General features: G+C 38.0%; 1 protein-coding gene across 1 annotated transcript; it reads left to right on the top strand.

The window, feature by feature from the left end:
- The first annotated feature begins 669 nt into the window (after positions 1–669).
- LOC139119784 (solute carrier family 4 member 11-like) lies at positions 670–21,404 on the top strand. Its single transcript, XM_070683672.1, has 20 exons — positions 670–753; positions 4,932–5,163; positions 5,465–5,544; positions 6,175–6,376; positions 8,134–8,215; positions 8,685–8,808; positions 9,488–9,598; positions 9,973–10,083; positions 10,852–10,933; positions 11,160–11,282; positions 12,024–12,137; positions 12,666–12,872; positions 13,204–13,399; positions 13,739–13,848; positions 14,452–14,623; positions 15,439–15,612; positions 15,876–16,071; positions 16,503–16,672; positions 16,959–17,792; positions 20,410–21,404. Exons 2-19 carry the CDS (start codon positions 4,953–4,955, stop codon positions 17,017–17,019), a joined length of 2,526 nt encoding a protein of 841 aa, XP_070539773.1. The 5' UTR covers positions 670–753; positions 4,932–4,952; the 3' UTR covers positions 17,020–17,792; positions 20,410–21,404.
- The last annotated feature ends 3,715 nt before the right edge of the window (positions 21,405–25,119 follow it).

The following is a 25,119-nucleotide window of genomic DNA, read 5'->3' as shown; positions in this document are numbered from 1 at the left end:
AGAGTGCGTTCAAAGGTCAAGCCGTGGGTAATCAAAGTTTTCGGAGATGCCGGAACATGCAAGACATTGAGTTCCACAGAACAACTCCCTGCTTGCCCATCAAAATAAATAACGCATATTTTCGACAAGTCTAGAATGAAATGTGCCATCGGTTTGTTGTAATTATATATATCTTAATTGCTGCTATTGAATTTGCGCCACATAGCAGCTATACATTAAAGTTACAAATCCATTTTAATCTGAATTGAATGATACGGAATGTATCAGACAATTTTGATATACTGATTTGCCGAGATGTAGTTAGACGAATGTAAAACCAGTGTACACTTAATAAGCAGTAGTGACTTACCCACTAACCTAGATAACAAAAGTTATTTTTAACGACTTAAGAATAGCTGCAAGGCTAAATTTTTAATTATCAAACAAGAAGTTATTAATTCGCTGTGTTAAGTTCACCTTATGGCGATACTAATGATATCGTTATGTCAGGCCAAGTTGTGAAGGCGAGTGTAGGAAATGTGACCAAAGGTGATTTCTTTTGTGACGTCAAACATAATAATATGATAATGGCGACAGTCGCAAAGAGCATTATCGCTGAAAAACAAGGCAAAGGTGAACTGCTGTGTATGGCGCAGTCGCACATTTTCAGCTTGGCGGACATTTCTCACTCATTTGGTCTGAGATCGGCCTACGGACTGCTTCTCTGTCTCCGCTGCTGTATCGCTTGGAAACAATATTCTGTTCTGAGAGAAGGTAAGCTTAATCTTTATTATTAGAAATCAATTGGAAGCAGCATTGTTGAGATTTGTACACGTTTACGTGAAAGAACATAGATTTTATCCAGAAAGTTTGGCCATCAATTTGTCTAAAAACATTTTTACTGCTTAGAAGGTACATCATGAAAGTGGTTGGTATTTCGCCAACGCTGAGAAAATTAAGGAATAGACGGAGCAGGCCCCCAACAAAATTTTAAGGATCCCCACTTTATACTAGGAAATATTAGCACGCAGTTAATAAGATTGGAAGATTTTGTTAGCCCGCTTCTGTATCATATGTATTATATTTCTTTAAAGCGGCTCACTTGTGTTTCTTTAGAATGCTTGCAACATTTAGTGATCAGCATTGCCAATAATTGCCGGTAGGATCTTGATACACATCATACAGTCAAGTCATGGGTCACATCTCAAAGCTTACACTTTGATGACTGCTTGAATGCCACTAAGACGTCGGTGTCTGAATATTAAATGAAAGTTACTATGTAGAGCGACTGACCAAACCTTCATGTCTCCCCATCCCGATTATTTCTTGTCAGTGGAATCTACCGGATATATAGGCAGTGCTAGTTATCTGTGTCTCCCTACATAAAGTTTGAGAAAGAGGGGTTGCGATTCTTAGAGTTCAGTCCCACGAACACTTTTTTCAACCTAGCTGCAGTAATTCATTCTCAGGTGATTAATCTCATCTTAATAGTAACTTTATATTTTCTGGTCTTTTACTTCAAATATATTTTTATTTCAAGTATATATTTTAACGATTAAACACAGTCGATCGACATAAACCGGGATGTTACGTCAAAGCCGACATTAACAAAGATGGCCACTGAACTGCACGTCAGTGTCTACCTGTCCCACAATGCAATGTGTGGCCATCAAGTTTGATGCCAAACTAATATTTCAGTTCGGATTATTATCAGTACGCAAGGAATCAGTCATGAGTTCGTGAACGTAAGAAATGTATGCCTTATCTTCATGAATTTAAAGCACCTACCCAGAATTTCTCCGGCAGAATCCCGATAAGATAACCGACTTGTGTGTCCTTGAAAACAAACTTAATGCAAAGTACATGTATCCACGTGGTTGGAAAAACAGGACAGTAAAGCTTTGTGTTAAACCAAAAAATTGAATATCTATTCCGTATTGAATTCAAATACTAACTTTTGAATAAATGATCAAGAGAAGTGTACCTACATTATAAATACGCATTATTAAATATTAATATTAAAATATTAGAAGAAGCAAATCTTTAAAATTTTATCATTAAGCGTTGTATAAAATTTCCTCGTTTCACACATGACCCTTGGCCTAAGGTATGTGTGCAGAACATGAACAACACGCGTCTCCGTGGGTTTCACATAACAGTTCGTTCATACTTCGTGGTATCGTTGATCCAAGATACTCTTGCTTTTACCTTGGTTTTGCGGATCTCCGAAAACTGTGCGAATTGCCGAGCAAACAGCTGCTTATATACAGAACAGAGCGGAACCCTTAGCCTGATAGACAATGGAATTTGAGTCCCACGTATTACATGTTCTAAGACTCGAACTCAATGACATCAATTCAGATATATTAATATACAGTTATACCTTGTCTTTGACTAGCCTTGTTTCTCAATTTGCTCCTTCCAAGATGTCCTGAGTAAGATATGCCACTGGTCATAATGTCACTATGTAAATATTGTACGTTGTAGGTTAACAAATCGTTTATTAAAATGTCCAGGGTTTAAAATTAAAATTTACATTTTCATTCTCTGTACTTCCGATTTCTGTGTGTAGATCATATTCTTAATCATGTACATGTCGAAGCAAGAACAATACAAACGACCAAGACAAAGGATGAAGTATGTGTCAACTTCAGTTTGGTAGGAATTCTCCTCATACTGACAGTTATGCTCGAAATAAGTTTAAAGTTTTTACAGTTTCCTTCCGGACAGGCGTTCGTTGAACAACTCCCTCTCTCACGTTGACGTAGAACACACAATCGTCTTACATTGCGATAGAATACGTTTCATATTCTGACGATGTGGGTTTTGTCAGCCAAACTATGACGATATTAACCTATTTATGTGGTTTATGCATTAGCAGATAAAGATTTAGAGTCGTATTCAGGTGGCAAGCTACGACCGCTCTCAATTCAAGGTTTCTGAGAGCGACACTTGAACAAATTTTCATATTTAAATCTCTCTTCTATCTAGTTTCTCCGGGGTATTATCTTTTGCCGGAGCCTGTTTCCTTGATTACATTTGAAATGGATACAGGCTAAAACTTCTTTGATTTTTGATTGTTTACCTGCTATAAAGACATTCCTTTCAAGCATTTGCTAGTGCCAGTGTATAAAGTTCTTTTTGATTCCCATATGTATACCTCAGCGGCTGTCTACAGAATGTAAAATTATAAGGCACAAACGAATGTCGATAGATTTCATAGAGTCTACCATGTGATCAACATCGCACCATTTTAATAATCAAAGCAGTTTTAATAGAACATTATAAATCGATACTGATTCTATTCAAGTTACAAACAACTTTGCTGTTCTACGTCACATTTATCGTTTTTTACCTGTAAACTTTTCTAAAAATCGATTACTCCGTTAACGTATTTCTGAAATGTATTTCCAAACCTGCCATACTGAATATCTCATGCCATACTGAATATCTCATGCCATACTGAATATCTCATGCCATCTGTGACGTAGGCTGTCATTTATCAACTATGTTTTCATCAGTAACTTTGCTACAGCAGGTTCTAAATAATTAACTAAGCAGTGATGTTTTCAGTCATTGAATGGCGACGCTTGTATGCTCCGAGTGTTGGATTAATGAACTTGTTTCTTCGACAACGTATGGGCAGTTCAAGTACGGTCTTTCAATAACAGATATCATATTGAGATTTAGATACACATTTTTGACCATATTCTGTCTGGGTACTTTGATTGTTACATTATTAGTACTTGTCTTCTAAACTCAAGCTAAATTTTTACAGTCCAAATAAGTTATCCATACCTAGAGCAACCCACCAGTTAGTTGATGCTTGTCTTTATGTCGATCATTTAATGAACGGTTTAAATTCTATCGGTCAGCAAGCTGATGGGTGTAAGAGGAAGTTAGTCGCTAACCAATGTTTCGCTATTACACTGACAAGACACTGTCAAGGCGACAGAGCCCGTTGAAATTTAGTCCTCAGTGCGATTTGCTAGACTTCGAGGAAGTATAGCGAATGCTGTAAGATATACTACTAAGCAACACCACCCTGGAAAGTTGAAAGTGAAAATTCATCTGCATTTCGTTTCAAAGTGTAACTATATAACAAAACGCTCATCTGTAACTATGGGCTACTTTATGAAATTGGTGGATTGAACTTAACTTGAAATTAAAATTGGTGGATATTTAAGAAATATTTACCGTTTTTACAATATTATTTTGGGGAAAGGTCACCTCACATTTAAGTGGGGTGATGGTGAAAGTTTGCATGACCCCTAAAATATCCTTTGACCGAGCTATGTGAAAAGGTTACATAGGACACTGATATAAGAGGAAATATTTTATATAATCAAAGCAAATCCTTCAGGACAAGACAAACGTCTACGATGTTATACCTTTTCAAAGTCCTTTATTATCCGTGATGTTAAAACCCCGTAAAATTTTATATTTGATGATGTATCCTTTTTCACTATTTTTGTTTTAATGTCAAATGCACGTTCTTATTGTACCCCTGAGAATGTTAAAAAACCAACTGTAGCTTGTCAAACAGTACCTATATATATACGTATAAGGAATTGTTCTTGTGTACGTTTGAATTCTAGTCGGGATCAGAATTCACTTGTCAACAATAACAATGCAGTCTGATGTATAGGCTGAGTTGACAAGCTGAATACTGAATACTGTGCATCTCAGTATGCTTTTGGAAGTAGGACAAGAAACAGTAATTTGCATAAAAGACAAAAGCAGTGAAAAAAATTATCAAACTTACTGCTGCTAGCACTTCAAATTAGAGATTCGACTGTCAGGTCAGATACCATACACAGAGTATTGTAAGTCATGGTCCCCAGAAAACAGTTACTTAAACACCCATCCTATTTTTCTCATTGTGAACGCGATGGGGTGCTTTGAAAGGAAGATTATATATTAAGTGAGGCGCTGCTTTTTCTTTTTGCTAGACATTGTCTGGAGTTACAACAATGGCTGATTCATCTGGAGGTATCGACAACAAAGGACTGCAAATCGAAATGGATGACGTCACCGACGAAGTTGCTCCCTATCCTACAGGAAATGACGTCACACTAAACTTCCAAGGTAGCCGTTCGCGGAACCCTTCCATCACAGACTTGGCTTTCTACGCATCGCAAGTCCAGACCAAACGAGAAAGAGAAAATAACGGCGACAAGCTGCGTAAGTATATAGTTTTTACTGAAAGAAATTTCGTTATATTATCCACTCAATTTTTATCGTCAGTAATGTACATTTTTAGTGGCGGCGTATGAATTTTTTGAGTGGCCCCCAAGTGAAAATGTATGATTTGTTAATTTAATACAAGTGACCGAACTCAGAGTACAACTGCAACCCTAATATAAATCCCCAGATATGGACTTACACAGCACACAATCATTAGGTGTCGTGAAACTGCCATCGAGTCTTGGTCAGAAATCAACGCAGTATATATAATATCATATTGTTCTCTTGACGCTTCCAGGAGGATGGGACCTGTTGAGAGAAATTGTCGATGGAATGAGAGTGATAAAGAGATCAACACTGATATACACTAAAAGAGAGGTAAGACCAACGCCGCGATTCGTGTAGTACTTCAATATAAAGTTAGTAATGATGTAAACGTTGAGTTGACGTACATGATAGTCGTAATTTACCACGGTAAATGTAATGATTTATGTCACCTAATGCAACGTTATGATAACCTTTTTGTTGGTAGCGATAAGCAGATAATATATAGAGCAAAAAACAATCAGGCATTATCCTTCAAATTTTCGAATACTGGAAGTATTCGCAGAATTAAGATTTGAAAAGAAACGAATTTTAACCTTCATACACTCGAAAAAGACGGTAGATAAACCACACAATGCCGGTGAGAGATTGTGAGATTTCGAGTGATCTGAATATCCGTCCCGAGGCGCATCTTGCCTTCAAAAGTTTAGCACCTATTCAATTGCACCATTTAAATGAGATTTTCAGTCATAAATGCAAAAGTTACACGAATGGAATGACCCTGAGAAAATAATGAACATTCATCAGGTGAATCATGTTTAGTGCCAAAATCGAAGAACACTTGAAAGTAATGTACTCCAAATATATTATGAATGTAATGATATCTAGTCGTCATCTCCCTTTCAGTTCAACCACACATTTCTTATCTCACCTGACCAGTTTTTACAATATTCGTATCCATAGAAACTGAGAATGAAAGACTTTGCCAAGGAACGTCGAACAGGACAGGATGTCACGAATTTACTCAACGATGCAGAGATATTCCTTGATTTGCCGGAAACAAACTTACATGACGTCATCAAAAACATGCTCAATTCGATGCTGCCAGAGGACAGCGAAGTGAGCACAAGTGACTGTATCAAGAAGTTATTTGCCGATGATCTCTGTAAGTAAATCTCCGTAAACGATCAATCAGTTTTCTTTTGAAAACGGGAACTCCAACCATATCAATTACACTACTGATTACATGAGGACAGCAGGGGTTGGGGGTGGGGATTGGGGCAGTACGTGAACTTCCCAATGCACATACAAAAAGCACATTGAATTTAAATGCTCTATATTAAAATATATAATATATATATATATATATATATATATAATATATATTATATACATCTCTCTCTCCTTATATCTCGATGCTGTTGTCGTTTTGTTCTGTTGTAGTCGTTGGACCTTTATTGTATTCAATCAAGTAACTTCACTTTACAGTTGCGTGGAAGGGTAAGGAATTCATGATAAGGGCAAGACGCGAGACGAAACATTGTCTCGTTAGGCAGAATGCGGCTATGCATAGAATCATCATTGAACCTATTTCTCGGTGTGAATAGAGCCACTCCAGTTAGAATAGCGTTGATCGCGATTTCGGATTTGTTACTAAATATAGCTGCACGCGCGCGACTTTAGGACAAATATGCTGAAATTCGGACAAATTTGGTCGTTGTATGCATGGCTGTTGTTGCAGCTTGTAGTCTCAGTCATCAATTCATACGAATAAGTGTGACGCTAAATAGCCATTCTAACACTCGCAGGTACTATTTTCGTCGTTTATGCGGAAAATGCGGAGAAATGTTTATTTATGCATATTAATGAAGAGAACAGTGACGTCATTTGCGATCAGCGCTATTGAAACCTAGCAATATTTTATGAGCCATGACTTTTACAAATTGTCGTTTTCAATAAACTCACCTTCGTTCCTCAGCCGAATCCTGAGAAAGGTGGTCCCGGAAATTGTGGACCTCTATAACCTGACTTTTGACATCAATTTTGGCATACAGTTTAGCCGACGTGGCACTCTTTCAGTTATGATGACTGAATTCACTTGACTTGTGTAAGAGAGCCTTCGCGGGGGACTAGGGGTGACTTTTACAAAACGGTTGCGGAGGGGGTTCAACTTTTACAAATGAATTATGAAAATATATGAAATTTTTAAATAGAACCGAAAATTCAAAAGAATGGAATAGAATATGGTCTACTCTGCATAAAGTCTGGAACGAAATAAGTAGGATTCTATTAGCAACAGTGCTGGTTGTAATAGTAAGTAAACCCCCAACAAACTGAAGAAATCCCGGCTTGTAGCATAATGGAGATAAAGAATACTGACTCCTTGTATCACTATGACACTTCTGGCCTGGAAAACAGAGTAAATACCCTACAATTTAAAAAATAAAGAAGGTTTTGAAAAGGCAATATGTGTGCAAGTAGTGTTTGTTAGTATCCAAATAGCATTAGGACTTGCATTAATTTGTCAACAACTATGGTCTCGTTACATGTGGAAGCTTTGTTTACTAGAAGTATACTGAATATTTTAGGATTCTGTGGTGAATAGAACAAGAAACTGGGGTTAACTACACTGGTAGTGTCCAGAGTGTAAAGTTAACTAATTGTGCTATTCGACGCTACATCTCGATGGCACATCATGGCTACATTATACACCAAATCAATAATTTTGATCGAGGGTCACATTTTACAATCGAATTCAGGGGTCATATTTTAGTCGAATGAAGTCTTTGAGGGAGTCAACTTTTACACTTCTTCCGTTTCTTAAATTCCACTGGCCCCCTCCACGTAAATACTTGTGGCTTATTAACATAATACCTGCTTTCATGTGTATAATGTTTCTTATGATGTGTGATTTCTTTGTAGGTTTACTACCTTCAAACATGGTACAGGGAAATGTGTACCACGGCGATAATGTCTACTGGGAAGAAACATGGATGTGTATCTTGTAAGTATTACAAGTCTTACAAAGCTCAGTACAGATATGGATAATGCATTGTGCCATAAATATTCTGACCTTTCAGTGTCTTTTATAGTATGATCGATTCAGCGATAGGCACTTTGTTATGTTCCAGCTGTGTTTAGGATTTAAACGTGGTTGAATGTCTTAGGTCTACCAATGGAATGACAAGTTTGGCGTCTTTTTCTTATCCATGACAGTAAAGATAAAGAAAGAGTGTATGAATGGAGCGCATCATATTCCCCTTAGAGGTACTCGATGGTTTGTTTGTTCTCTTTGTATGGGTCTTATCAATATATGACGTAGATACCGCAGGATAGTTTTCTCCCAAGCATAGTGCGAGGATAATTATAAAACCCAAGATGGTCGGCCAAAAATATGGCGTCAACTTGACGATGGCTGGTATCCTATTCCGAACGAAATCTCACGGTTTTGTGTCTCGTTCATTGATTTGCAGCACAAGCATTAACACACTCACTAGGCACCGCTATGCAATAGCTCGACTCAGGCAGCATGTTAATCTTGGCCCAGGAGCTTCCGAAATTAAGTTCGTTGTCCTCGTGGTAGCACCGTCAGAAGAGGTGGGTAGGCTACTAATCTTAGACGATTTTACATCTTGTAGGTTTTTTCTTCACTGGGTGAAAATCACCGTTACGGTCGGCAGGCGGACGAGCCACTTGCCCACGTTATTTGAAAATAGCACATGGGAGGACGGTTGAGGAACGCTGGTGGTTATGTTAAACTGAAAGATCCGTCGCTCGAGGACGCTCCCTCCGCTCCCAGAGGGGTGCGCCCTCGGGCGACGGATTTTCCAGTCGAGTGGTTACGTATATATACTCCACATATTTGCGAATATCGCGTTGGTTTACATAATCCAGTGTCAGGTGCAATTTTGTACTTTACAAGCATACTTGTTTACCAAATGCAAAATTCGTGAACAGAATGGCATTTGTCACTGCACTGTAGGATAGTCGACAGTGGCTGCAAGCTAATAAGTATAAATTTATTTTTCATGTGGTGTTCTGTTGTAAATGTTTAAGTGATCAAAACATTATATTATTATATTTTCATGCTAAAAAGTCACATGACAATTTTGAAAAGAAATGATGGAAATTGAACGCTTCAGATGTTTGTTCGTGTAAATTTAAGAGAAACGATATCAGCATAGAGATGAGAACGGTCATTGTGTATTGGTGTGATTCGTTTATCAAGCCTCTGTGGATTCACAGTTTTTGCAATATTCTCAATTCAAACTTTCAGAAAGAAACCAAAAGTGCCAAGGAGACATCGCTGACCTTCGCCACTCTCTTCTCCGACATTGAGTTCCGATGGAAACTCAGCGAAGCGAAAAACCAAAAACAGTTCAAAATGGTAAAACAATATCATTGGCTCTATAATCCCTTTAATACTGTCTCTATGATAATATCCAATATCATACTCGATAATGTTAGCCTTTCAGATGTTCTTGAAGCAATGAATCACTATTCATGGCTGCGAGAAAGCGACAAAGTCCAAACTGAATTAATAAACTGGGACAATAAAGATTATATTGTATTGAAAAAGATAATTTGCAATTGTTCATGCATAGAGTCGCAATTGTTGCGTAAACTAAAGTCTTGTGAATGCAGCAGTCCAAAACCTTTGCACATTTTGTTATATTTTATTTTATTTTAGTTCCTACGTTTTATGAGTCCATCGCACGTTTAAACCCTACCTATTAGAACATGGTCCTATAAAATTTTCAGGCAATAGATGAAAGGTATTCCGACTTAGCAGACCATAAAGTAAGGAATCTACTGATGCGTAAAATTAGTATGGATGCAGCTGGAGCCAGTCCCTTCCTTGAAGCCGACCCGGTAAGTGAGCTTAAGGTATAGAACGCGCCTCGGTGAGATATTCGGACTCTCAAATTTCTACAATTCTTTACTGACATACCACTTGTGGGGGTTCATTTTAAAGTTCTTGGAGAAACTTTCACCGCCTTAGTTTTTCGAAAATCGAAAATTTTATTTTTCCTCATAGAGTTAACACAGGGACAGCGGCCATTTTGAATTTCAAATATCGGGAACCAAAGATTGCACGGTGACCCCTGATTTTTATTCTTACTTTGGTAAGAGAATGGTCGAAATTTTCATCAAGGAAAGTTTGAGCAAAAGTTTAAGTCTTTCACTTTCGAGGCGTATACTAGCTTAATGTGTAATCATTACAAACAAAAGAAAACCGTAAACTCGATATAGAAATTACATGTATGTGAACACATTCATGAATTTATCCCTTCTGATTGTTTGTTCTTGATACGAATGTATTTATTTTCTGACCGCACATGTCAGGAACAAATGTTATTTGTTCTGTAAAAATTACTACACGAAGAGGAGGACAAGAAAGGTATCACATAATATACATGTAATGTACATCATTCAACACAAAAAGGAAAGCGTGGAACAGTGGAACGAATGTACATACTCAAGTTAAAAGTACATTTTGTTGTACAACTTAATCTTATATTCTGAAAGTATAATTAAAGGATAGAGAGAGCATAAGACAGTAGCGTTCAAACCATTTCCATTTATGCTCGATGCTACTTTCCAAACATGTACAACTGACAGTATTTTCTTTTCGTCTAGGGTCCCGGATGTGGTTTCGCAAGAGGAATCAGAGGTGATATCAAACGGAGACTGCCTCATTACTTCAGTGATTACATCGACGGTAAGAAATCTGCGAACACATTACATGTACTTCCGAAGACAAATAAAATATAATGGCTCTAGTATGGGGATATTCTGAATGATGGATTTAAACGGTTCGTCTAAATACTTTTCACAGTGACTGAGCCCAGAGTGGATACGCGTGAGGACGACACGTTTTGATAAAACTAACATGTTTGCAAGTTATGGTAGAGTGATTAAAATGATATAATTCTTTTTTCTTTCAGGTTTCAGAAACGCCAATGAAATTAAAAAACTCATCACAACTATTGTCTTTCTCTATTTCTGCTGTTTGCTGAACACTCTCGCCCTGGGTGCCCTCAACGACAAGAACACTGAGGGCGCTTTTGGTAAGAAAAAACTTGCTTTTCAAAAGTAACCACACATTTCTCATTGTATTAATCTAGATTTGTCAAAAACAAATGGTTGTCATGCCTGTTCGGTCCACGTACATGTAACTTTCTTATAATTTAATTCTAAACATAAAAAATTGAAGTTATTGTCCATGGGATCTTGTGAGACGGTGGTCAAAAAAAAAAAATCTGCAATGCCAAAAAATAGCTTTGTGGCTTTTGCAGAAATATATTGATAGGCTGTCGGTCGAAAAATGTGTGAAATTGCAGATATAGTATTCTAAAAATGAAACTCCCAAGAACTGGCCGATCTTGGAACCAGAACAAACGCATTTCTGACTTCTAACATTCGGTACTTTCCGAGATTCAATGTACGATCCCTGAGGTCTCGAGATTGCAAACAATCCCAAAGGCCGCTTTACTATACATGCTGTCTATTGATTAATTAACATATTTTCTGCTGAGCAATTCAGCTTTAAGGGATATGAATGTACTGAAGCAATTTCTCACTTGGAATACATTAAATGTCACATGATTTAACAGCAAACCCCTTATATTGAACGGAAAAGTTGTTGCTAACACGCTTGAAAAGCTTAAAACAGTTTAAAATGTGAATTCTCATAATTTCTCTAAATCTTACCCGAAAGTAAACTTAAACCAGTATTAGAAAACGCACTGATAGCTCAAAAATACTGGACTATCAGTTGATGAAATTTTGACTGTTTTTTATTCAACCAGGTGTAAAAGAAGCAATGGTGAGTCTTGCAATAGCTGGTCTTGTCTACGCCGTGATAGGAGGCCAAATTATGGTCATTTTATTGACCTCAGCTCCGCTGGCCATCTACGCAAAGCGTAAGTTTATTTAATATCAAAAGTATCTGTTCATCCATTGAATCATACACTCTAGATTCGTACTGTCATTGTACCTCAGTTTCTCCCGTGTTTAAATATTCACCTTAAGCGATTTTGTAGTATCAAGGTGCCCCTCCGGAAACTAACCTGTCTTCTCGTCATTGAGATTGCATAGCTATCATTATTACTTGTCACTGAAAAATTTTTTAAAAGACCTGTCCTTCGATTATACCATTAAAAAGAGAAGAGACGAGGTTTCTTTACACGACAACTTGAAAAAAGGTGTACGATTTTTGGACTTTTAAACAATTATTATCAACTTTTGAAATAGAGGTAACCATCCTTACTTACAAAAGAGATAAAACATTAAGTAAAGTATCGAACATTGGCTTGGGTCTTGGTACAATTATCCCGAGTCCGTTTATTTGTCTTTTCATATTAATGCATCTACGGTATCAAATCAGTCACACAAGATGAAACGTCACTCAACAGATCAGTAGAAGTTGTTTTGATATTTGTATTTTGCAGTTATTAAAGAGATGTCTGTTGATGGTGGATATGAATTCTTCAGCTTTTATGCAATCGTCGGATTCATCAGTTCGGGCCTTGTTTTCCTATTCGCCTTGTTTGATGTGAGCAAATACATGAAGTATTCAACCAGAATGGTGGATGAAGTTTTTGCCCTTTTCATCTCAGCCTCCTTCCTGAAGGACGCCATATTGGATACTGCTGACGGTTAGTCAATGATGCAAATTTCTCGTTGACATGTTTTTCAATCATTGAAGTAAGGCAGTGCTCCACCCGAAGGGTTTTGTTAAGATTACTTTGGAAATGGAGGTCTTAATTTCAGTCTATTTGATTTCGTTAATATTTATTCCCTGCTATGCCACGTGATGTTTTTCACAGATATTGATGTTGCACAGCATCAAACTGGATTTTTCCCCTTTTAATTTATGCGTTTTTACCGTTATGTTTTATTGTATCGCCCACCAGCGTCGGTGCCCATGAAATATAAGCGTCACCAATCACCTGACGACCCCACTAACGGGTTTCCTTCTTCCCACAGACTTCACGGAGAACTACAACTGTCTATGGGACGGTACGCTGGACGAACCTTGCATAGTTTTCAATGACACTATGGCTAACCTCACCGGCAGTGCCTGCGAATGTGTACCATGTGCGCCCGAAGAGTCTATTCTATTCTTGTTCATGGTCCTTGCTGTGCCAACACTTGGATTGATTTTGCATTATTTCAGAAACAGGTGAGTAACCCGATATTTGTTGTATGTTGAGAGAGAGAGAGAGAGAGAGAGAGAGAGAGAGAGAGAGAGAGAGAGAGAGAGAGAGAGAGAGAGAGAGAGAGAGAGAGAGAGAGAGAGAGAGAGATTTGATTTGCGTTGAAAATTGACCAACTGCGCCCGGCGGTATGTAACGTCGTGGATTATACTCATCAAAAATGTAAGATAAAAACCAATGTGTAGTTGCAACATGCTACTCAATTGCCCAAGTTCACTGTCCTCGGAATTGGAAGTATCGACGCTCAGTTGTAACCACGATGTTCTTATGCATCTGTTGTACCTTTTCCGTCCATTTTCTTCAAGTCCATACCTTGGGAAGACCGTCCGCGTGGTGCTTTTGGCCGACCAAGCTTTAGCCATTACCACAATTTGGTGGGCGTTCGTGCACTCCTTCTTCTTCAGACATATCGAAGGTAGGTCATCAAAGCAATCATTTCCTTCAACAACTTAAAAGAGGAACCGTAACCATTGAAATTTCTCTGAAAAAGATGTCAACTGTAAAACCTAATAAGCAGGAAGGTTGCCAATGGGGAGGTTGGTGGGCAGTTCCCCCTTGGAATTGTCCACACTGACAATATGTAAATGTATCTAAGTTAGTCTAATCGTAGCTGAGTCTGGTCCCCCCCCCCGGCAATTTGGTCAGGCTACAGCCCTGACAAGAGCGACCGACGAAAAATACCGATATGAGAGAAATCATACTCACGAAAAATTTCACATTTTAATAGTCAGCTTACGGAACTGGAATTCAAATTGCAAAGCGATATTTTGAATTGTCACTTAGACAGAGATATTTCTTCGATATATCAAAACATGGAATTACGAGGAGTTCACGTCAATTGTTCCTTGCGATTTCCTTTTTAGAAAAGCCGGATAGTAGATAACGTATCGCAGACTGATATCATTATGCGTTATTCTACAATCGAAGTTCAAGAAACTGGACATTGAGGAGCAATTACACGTTTCTAGTTTACGTTCTATGCTTTCATGTCCCTGACTTAACCTGTGTTTCTCTGTAGTCGAACCATGGAGCTACACTGAAGCAGGTGTGTTTCGTGTTCCCGACTTCGCAAACAGTGGCTTGGACGCATCCGGATATATTACTGCAGCCTTGCTTGGCTTTTTCCATTCTCTCCTTATCTTCGTGGATCACAGCATTGCTGAATCAGTAGCATCTGCACCAGAAAATAAGTGAGTAAGGCCAGAAAGAAAAATAAATTGTTCATCGATATTGCCGCTTCTACTTTGCCCGATTTGGATTTTTTTTGATTTCGGCAAATTCATACTTCTGCATTGCAAATGATTTAGTACCGCCGCTGGCGGCGCCCTACACTTCGCCGGGTTTTCGCGGGCATGTTGGATTCTGAATGACACTGCTGTGCAAAAACCGACTGAATATGTAATTCCCTATGTTGTTGTTGAGAAACATACTGTTGAATTCAATAACCAGTATCAGTGTATCTTGTCTTAGATATTTCTGGTTAGCCTAAAAAGGGAAAAGATTATTTGCCTTGTCCGCGGTTACCTTTGGCGTAAAAAAAAAAAAAAAAAAAAAAAAAAAAATCGCTCGCCATAAAATCCGATGAACACATTTTTTTTCTCTAGCCTAAGACTATGGTAAACTTGTTGCATTTTAACCACATGGCATGTCTGTGCTGTCCGTGTGTGGGAATGTGATCAATGCGAGATCCAAATGGTATACTGGGAATCTGCTTCTCTGAGAGGCAATAAGTTTTGCCAACTGACAAGTTATGAACTACTGGAAACAAAAAAAAGGTATTTTATGTTAATCCAAGAACGAAGATGTGTTTTGCTCCGTCTTTTAAACTCGTAAACTTTGTTTGAGTAATTTTCACACCATGAAATAGTTGTGTAGACTGAAAGATCCGTCGCTCGAGGGCGCTCTCTACGCTCCCCCTACGGATCTTTCAGTCTAATAGTTATGCAGAGCAATGCAATTTTCAAGACGATGCGGTAAAAATTTCTACAACCTTTTTTTCTCGCAGACTGAAGAAAGGTAGTGCTTTCCATTGGGATCTGGTAGTGGTTGCTCTCCTTAATGCACTGTCGTCGCTGTGTGGCTGGCCAATGGTACACGGTAAACTCCCTCACACACCTATGCATGTGAAGAATCTGGCCGACACTGAAGAACGTGTGGTGCAAGGATATGTCGTTACTACGTAAGACCACTCAGCATTTTAAAATATTTTTGGGATAATTTACGCAGACAATCGACATTCTATCACCATTCTTCTAAAGAAACTCGTAACTTGAAACACAAAAGTATATACTTCGATCTTCTCAACGATCTGGTCCATGTACACTAATATCATAAGCGAATTACTTTAATTTTATTGCCTTTGTTTAATATAGTTTAATTACTGATGGTGATATTTCTGATTTCTCTTTCAACGTGCTTATGATTCTTGTTTCGAATTTTCAGAATCGTGAGGACCACTGAGACGAGACAGTCTACTTTGATTTCCCATATTCTGTTGGCGCTGTCATTGTTGATGTTGCCGTATCCACTGCAGTACATTCCCCAGTCTGTCTTGGATGGCATTTACGTATTCTTGGCAATTCGGGCTTTCAGTGACAACCAATTCTTTGAGAGAATGCTGCTGCTGATCACCGACCAAGTACGTGCCTGACACTGTGAATCAGTGTAACTTACTCTCTAGTCCATCTTTGCTAGTTGCTGATCAATATACATGTTTCCCAATACGTCTTTCACTGACACGTTTTCTCGAGAATGATCGTCTCCATTGATGAGATTTTTGTCCAACTGTCTCGAGATCTTTGTGTGTGTGTGTGTGTGTGTCTGTCTGTCTGTCTGTCTGTCTGTCTGTTTACAGAGTAACTGTCACGTTTAATTCGATGGTTAGTAAACACAGGCTGAAACGAAAATCCATTTTCCCCTGTTACATTTTTGTTATTGCAACGATATGAGAGAGGGAGAGAACTACGTTTTTCGTTCTTGCAAAGGGACCAACTTCTTCCTTCCGTGAACCAATAAAAGCTGCCTTTCTTTTCTTTATCTTTACTTTGATTTCCTTTTTTCCAACAACAGACAGCATATCCGCCAAATCACTACGTCAGAAGAGTTCCACAGAAGCAGATGCATTTCTTCACTTTCTTGGAGATGCTCTGCCTTATCATTGTCTGCGTGATCGGTCTTGCCTATGAACCGTTGGTGAAAATGTGGTTCCCGATTGTCCTTCTCCTTCTAATACCCCTCAGGTAACGACCGCATTATAATATACTATAACTAGCGTATGCGTGCACAATGGGCTGCAAAGGGTGATATGTCAATATCTAGCTATGTTCCGACGTTTGGCATGGGTTTTACGGCTTCAGTATTTACAAGAATACGACTTTAGTTTTACTGTTCTCAAGACTCAGTTGTAATAAAATGCCATTCATGAAAATGTTAGAAGATTAGTTAGAAACACGGCTTTCCTAGCAAGAGAAAATCGACTTCGGAGTTGACTAATGACTCAATATTTACACTTTCGTTTTTCTCCAGGCAACTTCTCTTCCCGAAGCTCATCGATGACGACTACCTACACGTACTCGACGCTCATTGATCGATCTACGGTCACATGATGGAAGTTTCCGTACAGAAGAGGCGATCCCGCCAAAAATTTGTTGTACATAGAATTTCTTGTAAAATGTTGCCGCCAATCTCACAAAAATCATCTCTTTACTTTGGATTCAATAATTGTGTAATATCAGAACATGTCTGTTGTAATTAGAAGATCATTTTAAAATGATGATCGATTGCCGAGCTACACATGTATGCAGATCACCGTCTGCATCATCAGAACTGCACATCTTGTCAGTGATTGTCACAAATTCAAAGTTCAAACGGCGCCATATAAAGAAGTCAACTGATCGTTTTCCTGTGGCGGGTAGAGATTGTTTTGAAGCGCCTTTGGGCGAAACGTTTTGATATCCAAGGGCAAATATTTCGACCGTAGGGTAATTTGTAGGGAGAAACTCATTCTAGGCCATACAGCCGATACACGATCTCAACACGTCTTCATCACGTGATTCATGTCATAATGTAAACAGAACTTCTCCGTATTTATGAGCACCAGGTGCCGAACGACTGTCTGTTGATTCGTCCAACTAAAAACAAAGAGACCCTAAGGTTTCAAATCTTCCGCTCACCCTCGTCAATATTTTTCCTCGCGTGTTTTGTCGTTATATTTATATTCCATGGCAACAAGGACTATTTGTTCCTATTGTTTAAGTGCCAACTTTTTGTCTTTCGCGTAAATTTGCCGAAGTAATGATATCAAGTATATCGTGACACCGGTTTCATTTTCACAAGATGGCTTTCCTGTGCAGACTTGAAGTCCCATTTGATCGCTTGTTACATGAAAAGCTATAATTGTGATTGAAAAACCAGTATGACCCAACGATTTTCCCGATATTTCATGTACAATACTTGTAAATGGAGGCAAAAATAAAAACGCAAAATTAAAAATATGAAATAATGATTGATTCTCAGCAGGCACACTGTACCTTACTGCATTATGCCTTTATGTTTTTACATGTAAATATGTATCACTTCTCTACTGGATTGTTGTATAGAGAGATCTGGAGTATCCAATTAGGGCGTTGCTATCAGACTTTATTAAGCCAATGTTCTATTTCTGAGATCTTCCTTGATTGCTTTACTTAAGTTTTGTTGTCAATGACCACTTTCTTTCAATAAATATATCTGCTATATTAACAACAGTCTGGGCTAAGATCAACGCAATATATTATATAGGGTTATTCACAAAATACGGCCCTGTATTGACGAGGGCTCAGTGCACGTGAGTGACGTTCGGCTCGTCCAATACGTCACTCACTGAGCCCTCGTCCATACAGGGCCGTATTTTGTGTATAACCCTATTATTAGACACCGCCCTCCATTAATCGTCCATATAAACTAATTCTATGGTAAATTTTGAGGGACACGAATGCGTGTATGTAGCGTCCAACCAATTTATTGAAAATTGAAAATTCAAATGAGTCGTCTTTCGACCATTTTCAAAAAAATGAAAAAGGTTGAAACTTACAATTTTCAATTTTCAATTTCTAATTTTCGCAAAGTAAAATTGCAAATTCCTCTTAAATCGGTAAGACATGATTTTATTACAAAGAGTTTCCGTTCTCTTCATTTCGTTTTTCATAAAATACGTACAATGTCCCGTAATAAATTTTACGAATCTTGAAAATAGTACTATTTTTTTATTTTAAGATTAGGTAATATTTTGTTACTGGTAATGATTTTTTTTTGCTTTGTTGAAAATGAAAACATCATTTTAGGATACAAATTATAATATGAAAACAAGCAACTTTCCTTAAAAATAATCCAGAACACGTGATTTTGAAATTTAAGAAATAAAATAGAATTAGGCCTAATAGATTAAATTTTATTTTGTTTTCACTGATAATTGCATTTCGGATTCAAAATATGAAAAAGGCGAAACAGAGTTATGTTTCATTAATAACCAAATAATAGAAGCTTTATTAAAATTGGTCTGTCAATTGGTATTTTCAATTAAGATGAATATGAAAAATAAAATTCTATTTCAATCATTTAAGTAACGCTTTTTGTGCTAAAATGCATTTTAATATTTTTGAGAATTGATTGGCCACGGAAACCGTACCAAAAAATCGGTAAAATAAAAATTTTGTCTGAAAAAACGAATATTAAAAATTGGTTGTTATTTCATTAAAATGAAAATTGCATTTTGAAGGTGATTTCAATTTTCAATTTTCAATAAATTGGTTGGACGCTACGTACACGCATTGACGCGGCACGCGCGATATGAGTGGAACGCGCGCGATTGTTGAAATAATAATAAATTCTACAAACCCCTGAAAATTTGCATATTACACCTAAAAATAGAACGTCCCAGCGCGTTGCGCGTCTCCCGTATTCGGGACTCCGCGTACTATACAAAATACGGAAAGTTATTGGACGGTCAAACTCCCATAGGTTACGTTAGTAGGTGTATAATATGCTTATTATATATGGGCATTACGAGGTTATTACGAAAATACCGCAAAGGATGCACGAGGACATTGACGCAGCGTATCGCGCGTCGGGCGATGCGCTGCGCCAATGTCAGAGTGCATCCTTTGCGGTATTTTCGTGATAACCTTATTATTATACATCTTACATTCCTGACTGGGGCATCAAATTATCAGAGTAGTGACCGTTTTCGTGCAATGTTAACGATTTTTCTTCTGATTTATACAAATTATAGCGCAAGAGTGCAACGCTATCTCGGACGCGCTTCTGCAAGATAGTAGGAGTGTGACAGTTTTCGGACAGGGTAGTGAACAAAGCCGTTTCATAAGTGACGAGCAGTACGAAATCTTATTACCATACCTTTCGAAACTTTGTGTTTAGGCCAAGAAAAATAAAAAAAGTTTGTTTCTCATCCTAGACATATTTCAAAAATGATGCGGTGACGCGGTTTTTTTACTCAATTTTTTATATTGTTCAATCAACAAGAACACGCAAAAACATGAAAACAGCATAGGAATGCACGCAGAGATAAATGAACAGCAGCGTTACTTTAGTTTTTTTGTATAGCAATAGTTCTGCGGTTTGACTTTTAGTGAAGCAATGCACAGTTTTGACAGCATAATATAAGTGACATGTGTACAGTATTGAATGGAATCATTTATTAGTGTCAGTTATTTTGTTTACAGTTCTGCCTTATACAACACTGTGTTATGCACTTTCTTTGCGTATTTTTTACGTTTATCTTTTTATTTTATTTACTTTTGAGCAGAAAAAAAAGGTTGACGCGGCGGGTCTGAATTGACGCGCGAGGATGAGAAACAAACTTTTTATTTTTCTTGGCCTTATCCTCAAACTGTTAAAACGACGGAAGTGGTATTTAGGGGGTCAAAGTTGCAAAATTTTTGACCCCATTTTGAGGGCGTAGTACTTGGAATGTGATTAGGGGCTAAATATTGATAATTTGAAACTTCAAACCCCCGATTTTCAATTCCGATATGTTTGGAAAACTATATATGAATATTTCGTGATAATTAGTTACGTTTAATCCATGGACGACTCAACCATATTTCGACGTGTGTGGCGCTCTACCGCACATGGGCTAAGTAAGCAAGGGTAAATTACTAATTTGTGGACAGTGTTACCAGATTATCACCAGATTAACTTTGACAAAGTCAACAACGAACGCACCAGCAAGGTATAACTGAAGTATATATATATATGTATAACTGAATCCGGTGATAATCTGGTGACAGCGTCCACAGATTAGTAATTTACCCTTGCTTACTTTGGCAAATAAGGCACTCAAACTCATCAGATAATAGACTAAATTACTACCTTGCTTGCTTGGCGAATTAGGCAATCAAACTGGTCAGATAATAGATGCAGCATGCTGATAAAACGTTTACGCAAGATTGTCAAGGGCATTGCAAGACAGAAACACCAAAGTTTACTAGAATAAACCTTTATTAGCAATACAACAAAACACCTACCCACCCTTGGGGACGGACACGTAGGCGACCCCTATGTATGTACAGAGCGCGCGAGAGACATGTTCTGGCACTCGTCCAATGAGTGCCTTGAAACCGTTCGACAGTGAACGCGCAGATACAGCCGCAGGGAATGGGGCCGGCGCACGCAAAATTCTATTGTTGTCGATGGTAGATGTATAATAACCGGTCATTCATGCTTTCAACATATCTATTCTAGGAAGTGCATTGCTCCTTGCACAGATGGCTTCGATAGGATGGAACTCTTTTGAAAGTTACGTTCCATGGAGCGACTGCAAGTGTTTTACGTTCAGTTAGGCTCAATAGGTTTCTTAAGGGATACTTACCAGTGGATTTGACAGTTTTTGCCATACATTTGAATATCCTTATGCAAGGAACTTTGAACAAATTGCAGGCAATTTTGAGAGTGAAATAAATGTTTTTTCGGAACGATCATTTGCTGTGTAAGTCTATTGACATCCCTTCCTACCTAATGCCAGTGAGACCATGATTACAAATATTACCAACACCGTTCTCGCAGATGACTTTGCTCGATAATTACGGGATGTTATTTGCTCATTTGTTATTTATTTGATAAATCATATTGAGCTGATGTATGACTTCAAAATACTGTTTCATCGAACATGCGTACGTTATTAGGTTTGTTTTCCGCAGGATCTGTGTAACTCTTCAACTTTACGTATAGGGTCTAGTGCCAGTAATTTTTAGGCTTGTTCCTCGGGTTATATTTGAACTATCACAAACTTTTTCAATTCTTTTCCGATCTACCACTTGTGGGGGTTCATTATGAAGCCCTTTGAATGAGAAAAACTGTCACCGTCTTATTTTTTTTAATCGAAAAACTTTGCTTTTCTAGCTATACAGAGTTAACACAGGGATGGCGGCCATTTTGAATTTCAAATATCGGTAAATCATGGTTAATTTTCTTCTCTAGTGCCAAAATTTGCACGATGACCCCCGATTTTTATTATTGATTTTGACAGAGAATGTTGAATGATTCCTTGAGGAAAATTTGATCAACAGTTTAAGTCTTTCACTTTCGAGGCGGATACTACCTTAATAGAACTGCAAATGTGATTAGTTTCCCTTGGTTTCCACACCTGCAAGTTGTTTACGAGTTTATAAACAAGTCTTATTCATTCATGCATGGAGTTAGTAGATTTTGCACACCTGTGGCTGGTTAAAAATTGCCGGAAAGGTAATCTTGCGTCTACTTCTTGGTGTACGTGAGTCCTAGGTCCCAAATGAGTGCGCACCTTAGTTATCATGGTAGCGAAACACGTCTTTATTAGGCCTACACATCAGTGGAGTCGGGAGTGGTTATACTACAGATCTTTTCACTTTGTCCGTATTTCCCGCCGAAAACCGGTGATTTCTTGTTTGTGGCCATTCCACTTTTTTAAATACAGGTCTTTTTTCGGTAGAATTTCATGTCGAAGCCAAGCTGTTGCCGTGCGGTAAGTGGTAAACGACAATTTGTGAAACGAAGAAATGGTGAGCAGTGTGCGCCAAATGCAAATGCTCCTTTTTTGCGCAAGTATGCGGAGCTCATAACGTAAGATTGGGTTAACGTTGTTCACCGTTTTGATATGCCAGAGTACATTGTACAGCGGAATTACTCATAGGGGAAAATACCAAGCTGAGGACACAAATCCATGTATTTTTTGTCGCCTTTTCTAGTCGAATTTTGTTCTGATGAGAATGTCGTACAATGCGTCCCGCTATGTCGAGCAGACTGGGGAACTCGTTTAGCGCGTCCGCTCGCCAGCACGAAGGCGCAGTGCATGTGCAGTGCACCGGCAGCACAGGTTTTGGACCGACCACCATTTACTGCTTGATTTTACGATTGTTAGATGTGTATTTTTTATAGATATAGTAAAGTTTTGTTTTGTTTTCTCGTGCTTACATACAGCTGTCAAGAGGTCTAAGTTCAAAGTTAACGTACTCCGCGACATAAAAGTTTTTGGACTCCGCGTCCTTCATACCGGAACTTTACTGTACGATGAAACTTCAGAGGTTACGGGTGTACGCATGGTAATAATAATCATAACTTGAAATAAACAGGGAGATTCTCTGAAATTCGAATGTTTAATCGTCCTTCCGACCATATTCTGACTCCATAAGGTGCATGGTGTGTCACGTCACCGTGCATGATGGAGTCACAGCTTTGCGGCAAATGATGCCGGAGAATTGACATTTCAAATAGTTATGAAGGCATATCATACATCCCCTGTTATTAGATAAGGGAGCATTTGTTTTTCTTACGGGGAGGGGGTCGACTTGTACAAAAGAGTTTTTTTTAGGGGGGGGGGGTTAAATTTTACAATCAAGGGTATTTTGGTTTTTTTGCGTGGGTCAAATTTTACAAAGGTTTGTATAGAATTATGGCAAAAACACCACAATTGACCTAAAATATACACAACAGAATGTGAACATGGCTTTATTCTATCTTAACGGGAGATTAAAAGTAGAAAAGAGCACTTTTGTTCACAAAAATAAAATGTTCAAGTTGATTAAGAGAAACACGCGTCATGGTAATGTTCACGATATAACTTTTTTTTAACACTTTGAAAACTTGGGAAAATAGTTCCAATTTTTGAAAATATGGTGTTCTATAGAGTGTTTGCAAAGATTTTTGGACTTTATAATTACATACATTTGAATAAACAAGATTAACACAAAAGAAGAATACCGATGGGACAAGTGCTGTTTTTAATAATTATAGCGCGATATTTTGCTATACATAATATAACTATACCGTAAAGTAAGAAAGTTGAAGAGAGCGCAAAGACAACTTGCTGCCATCACACAGCACCCGCTCGCAATGCTTTATGACGAACTTCAGCCATTAAAATTTAATCATTATTTTCATTTTCTTTCAGTTTAGATTTTCAAACCATTCTATACAAATGACATTCGGACGTTAGAAGAAATAAGTGAGTTGCTGACCAAGCAATAAAGATGCATAATGACATGTTTATCAATCGTAAGAACCCTCGAAAAATCTACTTCTGAATGAGAATGTTTTTCATAGATTCTTCATCGGGGCGAGTATTCCCAATATTTTCATGTAGGGGTATATCGCCCAAGTTGACAATATCTACCCATGCTACCCATGAATATTCCACAAAGATGAAAATTAAAAATCGTCGACAGTTTCGCGTGTCCAGTGCACCTAGCCATTTTCATCTACTCATAATTAGTATTCTAACCATGACGTGAAAAATCCGAAATACACGTGAATCAGTGTAAATGCAGTCAACAGTGACTATGCTATGTCAGTAGGGTGAGTCACCCCCTGAAGTCGTTCAATGCTTGCCAAAAGTTTGGGTGTATTTGATAAAAGACGACCATTCTGTGAAAATTTGACGAAAATTATAAAATCCACGATCCGTTCCGACACTTACATGTAAAAGGTCGCTTATACTGGTCCAAAATTATTACACTCCTGTGACCAGAACGTGAGATAGAGAAGAAATGAGATACCCTCGATGCGGCATGCGCGAGTATACGATATAGTTTTCCCTCAGTTTTACAAGATGCTTTACGGAACTCTGCTGAATGAAATAGTTGCCGACTGAAATATTCACATCAGATTGTGCAATTTTGACATGGATCCCTTTTTCACCTCTCATCTCATGAACTCAAGATAAATGTTCACATGGTGCAAAATATGGCGCGTAATCCAGGCCAAAATTAACACCTAACATTTTGAGCCAACCTGCATGTAACTCTCACGAACCTGCCTGGATTACGCGCGATAGTAAAATGTTTTACAGAATTGGATTGGAGACCATGACATAATAAGCTCTTCATGCTTTTTACAGTTATTTTATTTTTGTTCAATTCATTCCACGGTGATCTTTAATTATTTAATTGTCCGAAAATATAAAATAGGGAAGGATGGAAAAAAATGATCAAATAATTCTTGTTCCCCGGCATCTTGTGTCTAATGTGTTTCCATAGGTGGGGCTCAGTTAACTCGTGGCTAGAAGGGTTAGATTTAGATGGGTGAGATTCCTGAATCTCAAGATAAATACATGATGTTGTAGCTGAGGGACAACGTTTGAAATAGGGTCATTTATAGATCTAAGGCTTGCTGATTTTTACCTGGGTTACCAATGTCAAACTGTGGCCCGTAACCG

The sequence above is a fragment of the Ptychodera flava genome, chromosome 20, assembly GCF_041260155.1.
Source record: "Ptychodera flava strain L36383 chromosome 20, AS_Pfla_20210202, whole genome shotgun sequence".
Classification (NCBI taxonomy): Eukaryota; Metazoa; Hemichordata; class Enteropneusta; family Ptychoderidae; genus Ptychodera; species Ptychodera flava.
This window is presented reverse-complemented; position numbering and strand designations above follow the sequence as displayed.

Coding starts and splice junctions, on each gene's coding strand:
- LOC139119784 (XM_070683672.1), top strand. CDS start 4,953: ATGGCTGATTCATCTGGAGGTATCGACAACAAAGGACTGCAAATCGAA. Junction 5,545..6,174: donor TGATATACACTAAAAGAGAG/GTAAGACCAACG, acceptor TCGTATCCATAG/AAACTGAGAATGAAAGACTT. Junction 15,613..15,875: donor CAAGGATATGTCGTTACTAC/GTAAGACCACTC, acceptor TCGAATTTTCAG/AATCGTGAGGACCACTGAGA.